Source organism: Rhamphochromis longiceps, linkage group LG17 (genome assembly GCF_057381845.1).
Source record: "Rhamphochromis longiceps isolate RC_006_pf linkage group LG17, R_longiceps_female_GT1.1, whole genome shotgun sequence".
In the NCBI taxonomy this organism is placed as follows: domain Eukaryota; kingdom Metazoa; phylum Chordata; class Actinopteri; order Cichliformes; family Cichlidae; genus Rhamphochromis; species Rhamphochromis longiceps.
The window spans coordinates 21,729,545-21,747,185 of NC_140573.1; the positions used below are offsets into that span (position 1 = coordinate 21,729,545).

The 17,641-nt window shown below is 39.4% G+C and overlaps 2 protein-coding genes across 4 annotated transcripts; one reads left to right on the forward strand and one right to left on the reverse strand.

The window, feature by feature from the left end:
• Positions 1-3,594: 3,594 nt before the first annotated feature.
• On the forward strand, positions 3,595-14,381 carry tymp (thymidine phosphorylase). Of its 3 annotated transcripts, none has more exons than XM_085386275.1 (10): positions 3,595-4,145; positions 5,558-5,680; positions 5,753-5,955; positions 6,238-6,336; positions 7,289-7,418; positions 7,696-7,814; positions 8,056-8,218; positions 9,712-9,939; positions 10,516-10,656; positions 10,726-14,381. In XM_085386275.1, exons 1-10 carry the CDS (start codon positions 4,094-4,096, stop codon positions 10,881-10,883), a joined length of 1,416 nt encoding a protein of 471 aa, XP_085242401.1. In that variant the 5' UTR covers positions 3,595-4,093; the 3' UTR covers positions 10,884-14,381. The 3 variants fall into 3 exon arrangements, with proteins under 3 accessions (XP_085242401.1, XP_085242402.1, XP_085242403.1); XM_085386276.1 differs by having other exon boundaries at positions 5,561-5,680; XM_085386277.1 differs by having other exon boundaries at positions 4,111-4,145; positions 5,416-5,680.
• A 196-nt stretch (positions 14,382-14,577) lies between these two features.
• lsm8 (LSM8 homolog, U6 small nuclear RNA associated) lies at positions 14,578-16,552 on the reverse strand. The gene is made up of 4 exons (XM_085387891.1): positions 16,372-16,552; positions 15,770-15,810; positions 15,511-15,638; positions 14,578-14,950 (listed from the first exon to the last, which is right to left on the reverse strand). The coding sequence occupies exons 1-4, from the start codon at positions 16,400-16,402 to the stop codon at positions 14,860-14,862; spliced, it is 291 nt and encodes a 96-aa protein (XP_085244017.1). The 5' UTR covers positions 16,403-16,552; the 3' UTR covers positions 14,578-14,859.
• Positions 16,553-17,641: the final 1,089 nt, after the last annotated feature.

Consider the following 17,641-nt stretch of genomic DNA (forward strand, 5'->3'; position numbering starts at 1 on the left):
CGACTGTAATCAAAAAGAGCACGGTGACTTCTCCCAGCGTGACAGTGCAATAATAATCCAAAACTCCGTCTCTCGCTGCTCCTCTGTTCCCCGGATCCTGGAGACAGGCGAGAAAACAAACATACAGTAACTAAACTGTTCTCTCACGTTCACAATCTTGAAACACTAACCGCGGCTGCGCTACCCGGCTTAGCTCAACGTTCCAGTGCTGGCTCTCATCCGACCGCACCGGTAATTAGGTCTGGATGTCAAAAGATTAGTAAGTAAGTAAGTAAAGTTTATTTATTAAGCGCTTTTCACAGACAGACAGTCACAAAGCGCTGTACACAAATATTAAAATAAACAATACAATCAATAGACATATACAGTGTAAAAGATCAAATGTAAATAATGTAAAAAATATATATATAAAATGAATAGAACAACAAAAGGCTTGTTTGAACAGAAAAGTTTTTAACTGTTTTTTAAAATAATCCACAGAGTCAAGCAAATGTAATTGTAGTGGTAAACTGTTCCACAGCCTTGGTGCAACAGACTGAAAGGCTCTGTCCCCTTTTGTCTTCCGTCGTGTACGGGGAACAACCAGACTCTGAGTCTGTGAGCGGAGATGACGAGCAGCAGTGTATTTTCTAAGAAGCTTGGATAAATAATCTGGAGCCTGGTCATTTAGCCCTAAAGAATGTAGACTCATGGGCAGTGTAGTCCGTGCTGCAGGGAGAGTGGACTGCCATTAGTGATGTGCGGATCGATCTTGAAATATCGATTCCTCCGATACCAGTCATTTATGTTCTAGAACCGATTCTCACATTAAATATCGATATTTTTAGTAATTTAGGGTTAATTTGTAGTTTATCATTAACAGCAACACAGTGGAAAGAAACTATAACATTCGGATTGTCTACATTCAAAGGAACTACTTCCTCTTCCGCCTTTCATAGTCATGTGCGAAATACGGCTGTATAAATGTCTGCAGCCCCTTGGCTCGCGCACTCACAACAATGGCTGAGCGTAATTGTGTGGACGTATTTTACCTCCACAAACAGCTGAGACATGGTTTGCGATACATGTGGCAAAAAAGTGCTCCAAGAGTGAGGTGTTGTGGCCATACTTGCCAACCTTGAGACCTCAGAATTAGGGAGACATTCAAAAGGGCTGTTGGGGGGAGGGGGGGTGATAAATACATTTTACAGTGTTTATTTATCGGATAAAATACGTTAAATGTCACCGTTATTATTAGCCGGCCTGGAAACAGCGGGGGGTGTCCAAATTCAGAGGCTGCTTCCACCTGAGGACCCGCCCTTCGCGGTCTAAAGAAAGCCGGGTAGTACGTCACGAGCTCCCTCGGTGGAGTGAAACAGCCGCCTGCTCCTTGCCATCTAAAATATAACCGGGCGCTGGCGTAAACTCTCGACTGTCTCACACTTTCTTTAATTAGTTTTCTGTTTGATGTTTATTCAGCTGTGTGAAAACCCCGGAGGAACCCTCCTGAGGGATTAATAAAGTTAAATTGAATTTAATCTAATCTAATAACTTTAATCTCAGCCAATCCGATTTACTCACGAACAAATAAAACACTGAAAAAGCCAACCAATAACATTTTTAAGTTATCAAAGTGACTTATATATCATGTTTAACCCGAGTAGTGAAAGACCGCGGGGGTTTGAAAACAATGTGTCGATCGGCTCAGATATTTGAAGTTTACACAGCTACATTCTCACCTGAAAACATGTTAAAAGTTGTTTGTTTTTTTTGCGACCCAGAAAGAGAAATAAGAGTAATATTAAAACTAAGTAGCTGCCGCCATTGTTGGAAACTGGAATTAGCTCGGCCGCGCTCCGTGAGAGACGTCTGTCTCGCCCTAGCAGCACCTGTCCCTCTCCTCCTCTTCAGTTCGTCTCAACATACGCTCGTCATATTCTGTGATATGATTTACTCTGAGGTGTTTGACAAGGTTAGTGATGTTGCCACAACCATACATGCCAACCCTCCCGATCTTTCCGGGAGAATCCCGGAGCCACCATTCTCCCAAATTTCCACCCTTTAGTGCTGCAGGCAGGCAGGTGTTCAAATAGCGCACAACTTCAGTTTTTTTATTTCTATATGATGAACTCTGCATTATTAAGTGATAAGAACAAGTAATCCGATGTCGTGTAATCATTATGACGCTATAATTTGAGATACACTAAATAAAATATGTTTTTGCATAAAGTATCGGTATCGGATCAGTATCATCGATACCACCCTGAATATTACTTGGGATCGGATCGGAAAGGAAATCAGTGGTATCGCACATCACTAACTGCCATACCCGTTATGTGTCTGTGAGGGAGAGGAGGGAGAAAAAGGAGAGTCGAACAGTACGAGTTGTCACCGAGCAGAAACAGGAGATGAAAGCATGTAAATATAATAATAACCACTGCAGCCAAAGTAAGTTTAAGTAAGCTATTAAGACTCGAGTGTACACCATGTTCGCGTTTTCCTCTGAAACAATAAGTTCTGTTGGAGCAGCCTTTCAACACCTCTCTCTGTCTCTCACTAGCAAAGTTGACCCAGACAACAAAGTAAAGCTAGTTTTTGGCTACAAGCCCGACAGGAACCCAACGTATTAGCCAGAGGTCCCTTTACTACGGTTTGGGGCGCGGACCTGTTTTATATACGCACGGAATAGTTTTTTATATGAGATCGCTGCAAAAAGTGCAGCCTTACCTTAAGATATATTAAGATTTAAAATTCTAGTTGGTATTGGTATGGCGAGTATCCTTCAGTAATAGTAATAAATCACACAGCAACATTCATGTGGTTGTAAAAAGCTTGATAACATATTAAGTAATCCAAAGTATTCCGTTATGTTTGGGAGCATGTATTCTGTAATCTGTAATGGAATACATTTTAAAAGTGACCTTCCCAACACTGCAACTAGATTACATTTTATCACAAAAAACAGAATCTCTTCGACAGTGAATGCAACAATACTGGGACGGGAAATCAATAATACTTACTATTAAGTATTACTACTACTTTTACCGTTATTTCTATTCTGCTGAAAATAAACCTAATCACCTCTATCTGCCAGGGACTTACACTGTGCTCTAAACCAAATGCCTAATGGCAAGGCACCAGGCCTGGATGGATTCCCTGCTGAATTTCTGAAACATTTCTTGTCCGTGTTATCTCCACTATTCTTCATAACTGGCACAGAAATAAAAACAAAAAAACTAAAAAAACAGTCTAATCCCTCCCCATATGAAAACGGCAGCAATAAAATAGTTACTAAAAACAGAAAACGACGCTACCAGCCTTTGTCACTAATTAATACCGACATTAAAGTTATTCCTAAAGCACTTTCATCTAGATTAGAAACAGTTCTCCCCTCAATAAATCATAATGACCACACAGGATTCATCAAAGGCTCACATGTCAAAAAATGTTTTAGTACGACTTTGGTAAGCTACGGAGCTGCACCGCTTGATGGATTGTCGGAGCATTACGGCTACCGAGGAGCCTCGCGTAGTAATACGCACTGTGCTTCAACGTAATATTACCGTATTATGTGTGTATAAGCACCATAAATGGCACCTGAAGCGGATTTCAAACTCCAGGCTGTCAGTCACGCAGTAGAAGTTGGGAACAGAGCTGTACAACAGGCAGGGAAAAAAATCCATGCTCCTTTTGAAGGAAAGTTTAAAATGAAGAAACAAACGTCCGGAGGCAATTATTACAGTTAAACTAAACTTAAAATACCTTTAGTTATTCCGAACTTCTCGTAACTCGCACATACTTTCATATCCTTACAGCACATACAGAAAATGTTCAGAACAAAATAAAAGTAAAGTATTTAAAATAGTAAAAGCGGAAGGAAAAGGAGCCCAAAAACTGAAACCGAAATACAAGAGGACCCGTCTGAACCGATAACAGCTGCCTGCACGTGACACACAAATAAACAGATCCTCTGTAAACACACAGCACATGAACTTCACTTAGTGGGGACATTTGTCAGCTTTTTTTTTCTCTGAATGACCAAATCAGAGGTCAAAGGTTAGTGGCTCACTCGTTTTCCTCTCCCTGCTCTCCTATTGACTGACAGACTCACTTTATGAAGGACCACGGGGTCGATGCCACTTCACAGACTGCAAACATCAGACCAGGTACTGTACTCTGACTCTGTCTTACTCTCATAACAGGGATGTTTTCCTCTTCTTCAGAGCTGAACTGTTAAATTTTACCTGTGGTTAGAGGTCGGTATGGTTAACAGAAAATCTGCAGGGGCTGAATGGATTAAGGCTGTTTGTTAATAAGTTTTTAAAGTGTTCATTATTGTTCCTATTGTTGTTTTAGAGTTTAAACAGATGCGCTGATTGGTTGGTTTATTTGAGAATTCAGAAGGTAGAGAAGAGGAAGTGGAGACAATAAAAGCAAAAACAAGTCACAGGCTTTATTTTGCTAATTAGGTGCCAAACACATGTATTATTATTGTTCTTTTGCCTGTAACGTGATGATTTGTTAAATCTCCCCGATGTTTCTGTGTGATACAGATAAGGAGCTGAATGTCTAAAGTGACTAAAACCTTTGCACAGTACTGAACTTTCACCAGCAGAGCCACCTCTGACTTTATGAGTCCAACAATAAACTGGAGTCATGGCAGTACTGGTCCTTTGAGTCACAGAGGGTGTATAAAAGATTTACAGCTGGCTAAAAAATAATGATAATATCAAAAATAACAAAGCTAGCTGGCTATTAATTTTTTTCTGCCTTTGCAAAAGAAGTGAGTCTGTGAAAGATTTTTTGCTGGGGGAACTAGATGCTCATCCTGATGTTGTTTCTGCTGAGTCCATTTATAGCTGCTGCACACACACACACACACACACACACACACACACACACACACACACACACACACAGAGAGAGAAACTTGCCATCGTGCTGCTGCGCTGTTAATCTGCAATGCACCAGAAGCTGGCTGTGTGGTAAGCATTTCGATTACAAAGTGCTGCAGAGGAAGCAGAGGTGATGTATGAAACAGCTTTATGTAGGACAGGTGGCTTTCCACCAGCTTCTTCAGAAAGATGATTCAGAGGAACAGGGCGTGTGACTGGCTGTTTTACACAATTAGTGCTGAGTTAATTAATTGTGCAAGTTTTAACTTTTATTCCTGAAAAGAATTGTTTTTTGATGCTTTTTTACTTTATATACTATTTTTTATTACTTAATTGTCAATTAATTACATAAAATTTGAACTTTTTAATCTTTTAGGAAAGTCAGTAACAGAAACTCTCCATGTTGATATATTTGTCTTTATAAAATGAGAAAGATGATGTGGCAGCTCAAACAGATTGATTCCTGTTTTAATGCCTTAACTCAAACTGTGTTGCCTTCTCAGTACTGCTAAGAGGTTAATCTACTTTGTTTGTGTTTCAGTTTTTTTGGCCCTGTCTTTTAAAATCCAGAGAAAAAGGAAAAACAAGTACACAGGAAAGAACTATTAATAAAACCAGATCCTGGTCACTGAATGATTGAAAATTTTTAGGTCTCAACAGACTTGTAATGTTTTTACTTCTAGCAGACATGATAACAATCCCAGATCTGATCAGGAAGAAGAGGGATGGAGGACAGTTAAGTGATGACGAGATCAAAGCCTTCATCCAGGCCGTTAAAGAGAAAACCATTCAGGACTCTCAGACAGGTACAAACCATCTGACATGCATTCACATTTCCTCCTTTGCATCTTTAACGTCTCCCACTCTTTGTATTTAAGGGGCCATGCTGATGGCTATTTGGCTGAATGGGATGGTCTCCGCCGAGATTAAGGCCCTGACCCGAGAGATGATGTCATCGGGAGAAGTGATGGAATGGCCCGATGAGTGGAAAAATTTCATGGTGGACAAACACTCGACTGGCGGGGTGGGAGATAAAGTCAGTCTGGTGTTAGCGCCAGCGCTAGCTGCCTGCGGCTGTAAGGTATAGACTTTAACGATGAAATCTGATTGGTTAAAACGTTAAAGTGAACCCATTCTGTTCATGCCCAGCTGGACTGCGCTAAATTTACATGATTAATATTATTTTAGACTGGGACACAGTGCAGCCCCCTGGTTCTGTTTAAGCTCCTCCCCTTTTAAACAAACTTCTTGTGATTTGTTACCCCACATTAGTAGAAGGTGATTTACTTGGGTGGGTGTGTCTTCCTTTTCTCAAAATGTGAGATTACCATATTAGGAATATTAATTCAGTCCATGTCCACAGGTTCCTATGATCAGTGGGCGGGGCTTGGCTCATACAGGAGGAACTCTTGATAAACTGGAATCAATTCCAGGATTCAAGGTGGAGCAATCAAGAGAGCAGGTGAAGCAATCTGTTCTGGCTCACATATATTTACATATAGTTTTAAAAATTAATAGTTTTAACTTTTAATAAATGTCAGCAAAATGTTACTCTGGGGGGAAAACACACTGAAGCACTTTGCGCACCCCCTGGTGGGCCATGAGGGTACTGCATGTGATTCACAAGAGCTCAATTACAATAAATATACTTAAAAATCTTTTTTTTAATATCAAATATTTTTGATTTTATGAGGTAAATAACCACTGGTCCACTGGAGTGGGCGGTTCAATTTGCCAACTACCAATGAGAGCCAAGGATACTGTTGGCTCACATAACAGAGTTGCCAGGCAACTAGACCCTGGAACAAGTGAATAACTTCCTGTGTCGCCTCTTTAGGCTCACGTGAGGATCATTGATTAAGTTATATTAAAAGTTTTAGGCTCTAAAGATTTTCAGATATTAAATTGGGCTCAAGGATGGCATAGACTGTATATAATAGATGGATATAGCCACAGTGACAAACACTAAATACTGCAACACTGCATGCTCATTGGCTCACCTCTTGTCAGTCACATGTCATTGGCGAATGAGGATGAGACTTTTTAAAGTGTCTTTTTTTTTAATTATTCAAGAGTCGAATCTATTGACTGAGACCATTTACTCAAAAGGAAAGAATTTCCTAATAGTCAAAATAAAGTGAGTAAGTCTCTTCTGTTTAACCACCAGAGGAGTCGCCCCCTGCTGGCTCTTAAAAAAAAACTAAACAGATGAAACTATTGACTGTTTGGGGAAACAAGGACACTGACATCTTTACTGAAATTTGTTAATTAATTCCAATGGTAGCTCTTGTGATAAGGGTACAAAAATAACAGAAAATTAAATATTTAAATTCATAAATAAATAAAACTACATACGGATAATAAAGAGTGATAAACACTCAAAGTCATTCTCTGATTCAGCTGTTCTTCTCCAGATCCTGGAGATCCTGGACTCGGTGGGCTGTTGCATTGTGGGTCAGACAGAGACTTTGGTTCCTGCAGATCGAGTCCTGTACGCTCTGCGGGACATCACCAGCACCGTGGACAGTTTACCTCTGGTTACTGGTAAAAACTGGGATTAGTGCTTCAAGAGCCAAAAACCCTTTTTTTGTGTTGTTTTTTTTTTTTTTTTTGAGAAATTTAAGCTTTTCCACCCGTGTGTTGCGAGGGTCAGGGGACCCGACACACAGGCGGAAAGGATTTAGACTTTCTTTACTTGATATGTGAGCCCAATCAGCCTTCGGGGGAGGGTCATTTCTACCTGAACATAAGTTTGAGCGGTTATAGCATTATGCCCATTTAAACTGATGTCAGCTTACAGCCGTCTGTGCTGTTTCTGCAGGTTCGATCATCTCAAAGAAAGGAGCCGAGTCTCTGTTTGCTCTGGTGCTGGATGTCAAGTTTGGACGAGCTGCTATCTGCAAAGACTTGGAAAGTGCTACAGAACTAGCTCAGATGCTAGTGAGTACAACAACAATTCAAATATTTCACCATAAAAGAGGGAGGGAGGGATGTGAAACATCTGTGCATGGAGTGATGCAGCAACACAACATTGAACCACAGGGGAGATAATATTGGGTTTATTACAGGTTATTTTAATCCAAACTCAGAGGTTTAATTTACAGCGCAGCGTCCAATGCCACAGCCCGTTAATGGCAAAGCTGACCTCAAATTTGGATTTCGCTGTTTATTTTTCTTTCAGGTGGAAGCAGGAAACGGCCTGGGCATATGTACAGCAGCTGTGCTCAGCGGCATGAACAGTACGATCGGTCGATGTGTGGGAAACAGCGTGGAGGTGATCGAATCTCTGGAGACGCTGAAGGGAAACGGACCCGATGACCTGATGGAGCTGGTCACGACTCAGGGTGATGACGTCGCTCAGCAGCTCTCGTCTGTCAGGGTTTGATCACCAAAGTAACAACGTGTCTTATCCGAGGCATTAAAAAGGTCCTGAACCCCAAAGGAACACCACTTTATTAGGAACACCTGTGGCCATTTTATTAGAGACACATACCCTGTGGTCAATTTATTAGGACCACCTGTGGCTCTCTAAATGCAGGAAGCATCTGAACCATTTCAAAGTGGCAACTGTTTTTATTAGCACACCCATGGCCACTTTATTAAGTACAGCTGCGGTCTAATAACGTTGCAGCATCTCTTTTGTGCCACCTGCCTGTTTACCTCTTCTAGCAGCAAGCCAGATAATTTGCAGTGTCGAGTTAACATTAAAGATTATGGATAAATAACATGTATCTTATCTTCATTCTTCTCCTAGCTCTATATAGTTTTAAATATTGCACTCCATACAGATGCCCTCTGATTAAGAAAAAGAAAATTATTATTTTACACGGTATGCAGCCCCTCAGTTTACCTCCCGTCTCTTTAAGGTCCTCCTCCCTAAAAGCCTACTTTGTTCTGACTGATCAGTTTCTGGCAGTCTACCGAGGAGCAGCACCCAATGCTTGTGAGCTGTACTGCTTGTATTTTTTGGACTTTGTACCCACAGGAACTACTGCCACATAATTCTTTATCTTTTTTTAAAACTCTGAACTTGTTTAATATTGCAGATCCGCATTAACTTGCTAATGGGGATTTGCCGCATTAATGAGGTTATGGTGTTAATGCTGACAGAACTAATCTAAACCTGTAACTTTCTTTATACATCCATCCATCCATCTTCATCCGCTTTATCCGAGGCCGGGTCGCAGGGGCAGCAGCCTAAGCAAAGAGGCCCAGACCTCCCTCTCCCCAGCCACCTCCTCCAGCTTATCTGGGGGAACTCCAAGGCGTTCACAGGCCAGCCGAGAGATATAATCACTCCAGCGTGTCCTGGGTCTGCCCCGGGGCCTCCTCCCTGTGGGGCATGCCTGGAACACCTCACCCAGGAGGCGCCCAGGGGGCATCCTTGTCAGATGCCCGAACCACCTCAACTGGCTCCTTTCCTTTATACATGAAAATTAAAATTAGAAAACGCAGAACAGCCTCTCCTTTGTGAATATCAGAGACATGACAAGAATCTCATTGTTACCTTTGTTATAGAGTCCTAGTGAATATTACCCTTAGATGAGATAACCCGTTCTATAATGATGATAATAATTTTTTTGCTATAGCTAATAAGAAAAATAGACCACTTGGGTTTAAAATTAAAAAACAAACAAACACTTAATTCTGACAGCTGTAAAAACATCATGGGAATCTAAACCCACTGCATGCACACCTTTACAGACAACAACTTGCTTTAATTTTAGTCTATTTTTAAGTTTATTTAATTTTACACTGGTGTAAAAATTTCCCTTTAGGTACATTTAAAAAAGAAAGCATGATAAATATTTAAAATGTGTTTTGTCTGTGTTTGTAGGCGGCTTGTTGCTCGTGATGACTGGTCTAGTGTCTGACCTATCAGAAGGCAGAAAGCAGATTTCCGAAGCTGTGGTTGGTGGAGCAGCGCTGTCAAAGTTCCAGGCCATGATGGAGGCTCAGGGCGTGAACAGCGACACAGCTCAGCTGTTGTGCTCCACCAACGCAGATTACTACAGCGTCCTGAGAAAAGCGAAGCATCAGCTGGAACTGAAGGCTCCTGCAGACGGTAAAGCCAATAAAATGCCTCCATTCACTGTTGATGCATTCAAAGACACACTCAGGAAATATGAACTACCTGCACTTACAAAGAAAATTTATCATGTTTAGGAATCTAAAGAAACTAACAAACACAGCTATCTTTGATGACACGGGAACTTTTATGCTGAAGCGCAGGTTGTTACACAGTTTGTGATTATAGTTACATTTGGGGTTTGTTTTAAGAGAATTTGTTACCAACAGAAATTAGACAAGAACTGCACTGAAAATCAGTGGCAGGAGGTCTGATGTAGAGATGAATCCAAATTTGAACATTTTGGTTTAAATAGTCAATATGAACAAAAAGAGGTACAACAGTGAGGGTCTGCAGCCATCAGTAAAACACGGTGGAGGCTCAGTCATGGTTTGGGGCATTTCAGCCAGTGGCGCTGTGGATGTTGTCAATACTGATGGAAATATGAACACAGAAAAGTACAGTCAGAGTTTGATCCAAAATGTAATCCCAACACATGCACTTGCACATGTGTACTTACATATGTGAGCCCTCGTATTTGATAACATGTATTTTTACTGTGTCTTCCTGCAGGTATCGTTTTGGAGATTGACGGTTTGGTTTTAGCTCAGGTGCTTCACAGATTGGGTGCGGGGCGATCAAAGGCTGGAGAGCCTGTCAATCACAGCGTGGGGGCGGTGCTACTGGTGTCTATAGGTCAGAGGATCACAAAAGGTAAGAGGCTGTTGCTACTGCTGCTGATGGTGTGAGGGACATCCTCCTGATGGAGTCGTGTGTTTTCAGGCGACCCGTGGCTGCGGCTCCATTATGAGGATCTGGCGCTGACCCCAGACCAGAGGAATCACCTCGAGAGCGCCCTGACTGTGGGAGCAGACAAAAAAATACAAACACAACAGAAACACACTTTGGTGGAAAAGATACTACCTGAGAAATACCAGTGATTCTTGAGATAAGGGACAAAACATGTCCGCCAGATAAAACCCAATTTGAGGGTTAAAAATATGCATACAAGACTGACTGAAAGAAAAACCAAGGCAATGTTTATACAACAAAATTATGATTTTGCATTTTTTATACATATACATTTATTTTAAATGGTACAATACATTACCAGTACCTTAAAAATCCATTGTCCAGAAGCAGGTGTGATAATATTAAAATACAGAAAAAAAATTAAAAGTAATTCAAAATGTAAACATCATGGCTCTCGTCACTAAATATTTAAGTCAATATCTTATATAATATCAAAATATGCAATTGAAAATTTATTTTTACATATTTTTTAAGTGATTAAAATCGTGTCCAGAGTTTTTGTCAACACCATCAGATTTTTTTTAAAAGTACAAAAAAATCAGGAATTATTGTGGTTAGCTTACACTCTGAGGACCCCTTTACCACTTCCTGTTTGATACACATGCCATGAGGTCACTGCTGTGATAAGGTTTTTTTGTTTTTTTTATTTCATTTATCGCATACCTTTCTGAGAAAACCCTGTGTCACAACCATAGTGTGTCAACACCAAAGTCGATGAAATGCAAGATTTAAGTATCTTTTTTATAAAAAGCTTAATTTAGGTAGATTGTAGAGGCCATAAGCAAATGATGCAAAACAAGATGGCTTTTGTCAGAAAAACATGTGTTATGAGAGAAAGTAGGGTGTCAACACCATCAGGATTTTTGCCTGACAGTGTTGACCCATTTCCAGTGGTGTTGACAAATGCCACAAAAGTGTCCCATTCACTAATTATATTAAGTTCTTTTAATTAATATTTCAGTCATATTACTTTCTGTGTATTTTACTGATATTTCTGCTTTACAGATGTGTTGAATATTATCGAATTTGCCTTATCTCGAATCTCATTGTTTATGTATACTATGTCTATGAAGCGCCTTGAGGCGACTCTTGTTGTGATTTGGCGCTATATAAATAAAATTGAATTGAATTGAAATTGAACTTTATTATTCCTGTAGGAAAATGCTTAGTTCTCTGCATTCAACCCATTCACTCAGTGATGCAGTGGGCAGCTACCAATCGAGGATAGCCGCTGTTTGTTGGATTTGAACACCCAACCTTGCATCATGTGGCATCTACTGAGCTAGCTGTGCCCCAAGAGCTGATCTTTAAGTGATGATGGATGAATCCTGCTTCTGGGCCCAAACTACTCTATTTATTAAGGCTGTTGTGCTTTTAACATGTTTTATTGCTTTTTATCTTGTTCTATTTAATCTGAACAAGCCCCTAAAAACAGTCAGTGATCACTGTCAGCCTAACCATCAGAAACCCTTGCATTACCTTTTATCGAGTGGAAATTTATTTAGCGTCCATCCTCCAGCTTCACTGTGTTTATGTTATGCTAACATAGCTGTGTCACCAGCGATCACGTAGCACATCATTATATACCAGCTAGTCCAACTTCAGTAACCCTTCAGTAACCCTGCAAAAGTCACTGTTGTTTAGTTTTCTGGCTTCATTTATGTTGGAATGTAGGTGGAAACCAGCGAGCTAACTTCTAACTCTGTTAAATTTCATATATTCTGTTTTCATGGATGCCTGGATGTTACACCTGGAAGAGCAGCCACACTGATCATTTTATTAAAGATGAAGGAAAGAAAGAATTTAGACAGTTTGTAACTCTCAGTGATGCCGCAGAGTTCCTTTGACTTTGGGATCTGCAGCGGAGTTTGGACCTGGAAACAGCTAATGACATCAGACTTAAAGACTGGATAGCATCTCTATTGCTTAATACATAATTGTGTTGTGAATATTCATCCTTAATCTGTATAAATGCATAAGGTTCAGAAAAATTATAGTAATTACAAAATGGTACATTTCAGGCTAGAATTGCAAAGGGGAACCTGTCAGAGGAACGAAAGAGGAGGAACAGGGATGATCAAATAAGGAGAAAAAAATTAACAGCCAGCCTGAGTTGAAGAAAGAGTTTCTCATAAAGGAAAGGGAAAGATCTAGAAAGAGAGTGAAAGAGGGAAAAATAAAGAACATCGGTGATCTGAAAGGAAGAGAAAAAAGGGAGAAGGGAAGGTTTTGGAAACAAGCAAACACACAACCAGAGTACTTTAGGTATCAAAGAGTAGTAGGCAGCTACTTGCTGGTGAACTATTAAGATGTAGAACTTGACATGTGCAAAAACAGAATTGTTATGATGTGTCTGATATTACATAAGTTGTTAAACTTTAATGGTCATTTTGAAAGAAATAATATTTTGTTTTCTATTAGTGTGTCACCACCGTCAGCACCTTGTCAACTCCATAATATGGATTTCTTTGTTTATTTTTGTCTTTTGAAGAACCGTATATTATCCTCCCTCATGATCTTCCAATAAAAATACGTAATTTTCTCAATGTGTCATTTGCATGCTGCTAAATAGGATTGTTTCTTTTCTGAAAATATGTATGACTGTAACGCTACTAATAAAAAGCCAAAACAATCTTACTTTTAAACATAGTATAATTCGTTTGAAAACATATGTGCATAAACAATAGAACAATATGCTGCTAATAGTCAAAATAGCTGAAACAACCTAAAATATATATTTTTGCATTTGTTTGTGTCTGATGGTGTTGACAAAAACCTTGCACTCCTCCAGCAAAAATATAAATTATTAAAAAATATTACACCTGGGAGATTGTACCAAAACATGGTGAGACAGCCAAAACTTTGTGTAACAATTATATGTAAATATCCATCCATCCATCCATTCACTTCCGCTTATCCTTTTCAGGGTCGCGGGGGGCGCTGGAGCCTATCCCAGCTGTCATAGGGCGAGAGGCGGGGTACACCCTGGACAGGTCGCCACTCTGTCGCAAGGCTAACACACAGGGACAAACAACCGTTCGCACTCACATTCATTTGCACATTCACACCTAGTGACAATTTTGGTTATCCAATTAACCTATCCCCACAAGTAAATATGTAAATATGTTTTTGTTTTGTTTTTTCAAAAAATATATTTTAGAAAATTAAAACCTGTTTTGTCCCTAATCTCAGGAATCACTGATACACATATTAATACTTTTAAGTTGTAGAGTTTAATCTGCCTGTAGGAACAATGTGAATACTGCTCCCATGACCTCACCGTCCGTCCGTCTCTGATGCTGCCGCTTCCTGCTGAGCTGATTAAAAGATCGGCTCCGTGCTCACGACTGCTCATCCTTAAACTTGTTACCTCAGTTTATCTGGTCTTCAGGTGATTTTATCCAGCTGCTTTTAACCATTAAGCTTTCCTCACCATGGCCCTCATGTAAAACTTCAGTATTTATCGATCTGTCACTTCACAGATATCAGTGTTACTCACACCTTTAGTGTTCACGCCATCTTTTCACCATCTATTTCCTCCTCGCTCTCAGATGTGCAACTGATGTAAGGATTCATTTAGAATTGTCATTTTATTGCTGGCTCTGCAGATCTTTCGTTTAAATAAAAATCGCTTCTTGAAGAACTGAATCTTGGTTGTGGCATACTCTATCTCAGAAGCTATTCGATTTTTCTCCTTCTCGAATTTAAGAATCAAATTTCTTTCTCATAAAGTTTTCACTTTTTCCTCTGATCAATATCCTCTGACTAAAAATTATAATTTGTCAAACATTTTTGTTGAGTAAACAAACAAAACAAAAACGCTTTTCTTTTTCAGAACACAACAAATTAAACTTTATTAACAGTCTCACATTGACAAAAAGACTTAGGAGCATAAAAAAGTTCCTCTAACATTTTCATCATCTCACTTCTTTATCTATAAAAAGTACAAACAGAAAACAAGAGCCAGGAGTCAGAGACAGGAAGCAGGCGAGCAAGTTATCAGGATGCTCCGGCTGGTCCCGGATAATTAGCACACCCGCTCCTAAAACAGACTTCCATAAACTTTATTCACACAACAGTCACGCTGTCATCAGGGGTCAAAGGTCAGTGGACGACAGAGTTGAGGGGCTCAGCTCTGATGTTTCCTAAATCCAGAGTGGAGTCCGTCTCCTCATCGATCTCCCCGATCACCGCACTGTAACCAAAACAAGAAAAAAAATGTAACCACGAAAACAAACGAGAGGATTACAAACAAAAACAAACAGGAAGAACAAATAAAAACAGAAAGGAAAACAATAAACAATGATAAACAAACTACATAACAGAACTGTTAACAACAATATTTTTTGTTCATTAAAGTAAAACAACATGTAACAAATCTACATCTATCATGTATGTATGGATCCCCACACATCATTTTCCTTATAGTTTAAGAATAAGAGTCTTTCTCTTGGTTTTCCTTCATAAAAATAATTTTAAACAAACAAAAACAAAACTCTGATAGGGGTATCCGGATCAAATGTGCAACCACAGCATTCATCCTTAAAGCATCACAGAAAAAAACTTTTACATTTTTTTTCTTAACTCTTAATTATTAATTATCCTGTTTTGCAATAATAAATTATATCTTTATAAAATAATAAAATTGGTAAATCATGTTAATCTGATTCTGTAGATTAAAATTTACATTAAGGCCTCACTAATCTTTTGTCTTCAGTATTGATTCATCATCAACAAAGGTCAAACGTGACTTACACGTTGTCACCTCGGACAATGTAGAGTCCCAGCACCACCTGCTCGACCCCCTGACTGGAGCTGAACACTCTCTCGTGACTCTCATCCAGGATCAGGTTGATGGTCTGATCAAAGCCCTTCAGAGTGCCCTGAAAAACAAACAAACTGACATGAACACAACTTACAATAACAAAAAGTTAACATCCAAAATAATTCTGACTTCACTGAATCCCAAATATTGTGAGTGGTGGAGTTCTGATGAGGATGTGTTCAGACTCACCACAATCATCCTGCCGTCCGAGGTGACAATGGCCACGGTACCTGGATCAGCACGAGTTAAAGAAACAGCACCTTTATGGACCAAAACCTCTCTAATATTATTCAGAACCTACAAATAGAAACAATTATCATCACACCAAAATTGAAAGCTATCCCGCCCACCCATTCTGGCCACAAGAGGCGCTTGTAACCTTAGCTTCTGTCTGTTAATGAGCTCCAGCTTTAAAACTGTAGGTTGTATGGTTCCAAAATTTAAAAAAAAAGAAAAAAAAAAGCTTAAGATTTTACAATTTTTCAAAGTGGTCCAGATGTGAGGAGTCCTGATGAATCAAACTGTGAAATCATTTACAGAACTTCTCTGATCAGCGGGTCCAAATAATATAAACACAGCAATAAAATCACGAGATTTTCCTTCTTGTGAATGTGAAATCTACATTTAAGAAGTCTGAACATGTTTTAACTCAGCTCTGAGCAACCCGTTTCTCACAGACATCTCTGAACTGCCGCTAATTAACAAAACAAGTAAGTATGCAGCTAAGCTAACTAGCATTTTCCCATTCATTCAGAGGGTTTGCACATTAGTGGCTAACGGCGGAAGGATACGGTTAATGTAGCTCTCCAGCGCAGTGGACATCCTAAGTCCCGGGCTCGGTGTCTATTTATCCAGCGGGGTGGTCGACAAATACTTATAGTGGTAGTCCGGTGACAAAATAAAACCGTGCGCACTCGAACAGCAGCAGTAGCAAACGGCTAACAACACACTGGAGCGCAGACTAGAGCAATCAAACACTGAGCATGCACGAGAGCAGAGCGCCGAGCGGAAGCGTCACATCCGGTTTGTGTTAACTCTCAAAAAAGAAAACAGTAAAAACTGCGAAACTTAAAGAAATAAAACAAAAAAGGTGGGAAAATGGGAAATACAAAAGAAAAAAACGTCAAGTTTTCTAGTAAATTTGTCAAGTTTATAAGAGAAAAACAAAATTATGATACAAATTGGTAAACTTACATGATACAAACTATTTTTTTGACTATTTTTGTAATGACTCTAAAACATTAAATTTTTATTTTGTCGTTTTTCCACCCTATCCCTTAATTTTTATCTTTAATTATTTTAAATATTTCTTTCCTTCCTATGCTCCATCATAGTTAATAACCACTTTCTGTTTATTTCAATATATTTTCAGAGCCCTCAGATGCTTCTTTGAATAGTAAAAATATTTATGACTCATTTCTGAAATATAAATGATGTGATCCGCAAACAAAATGCCCACCGGAAGTGATGTCATTTCCTGTAACTAGAAAAATACAAACATATTTTTACAGTTATGTGGTCCTCACAGGAAAAGATGGTTAAAAAATTATGACGATTCTAACAAATATAAGCCATTAGCGTAGATTTAACTACCAAACACAATAATGGGCATTTGAAATTAGCTTAACATGGAATAAAACAGTTTTGGGATCTTTTGGATAATTAAGGAAATCTAGTTAATGCTCTCTAAATGCACAACTATTACGTACACTTTAATGTCATTTTGAAAACTTAAAATAGTGGTAACCATGAAGGTGAAGATGTCCAGGCTGAGTGGTAAAATGGTGTTGAGAAACTTTCAGCACAGGAAAGACAGGCAGGTCTGCTTTGCTTTTCTTTCTGTCAAAGACGTAAAATTAAATATGTATTAGGAAAAAAAATCATAAATAAACTTGTGTGTGTTGATGTCAGACAACACACAGAGTCCAGTTCTCCCAGCAGGTCTTCATCTTTATTGTTGCTCAGTAATCGTCCATACAAAGGCGGGTGGAGGAGAGCAGTGGAGCCCGACAGGACAAACAACAGGAACGTCATGCTACCAAAGTATTAAATTTGTACAAA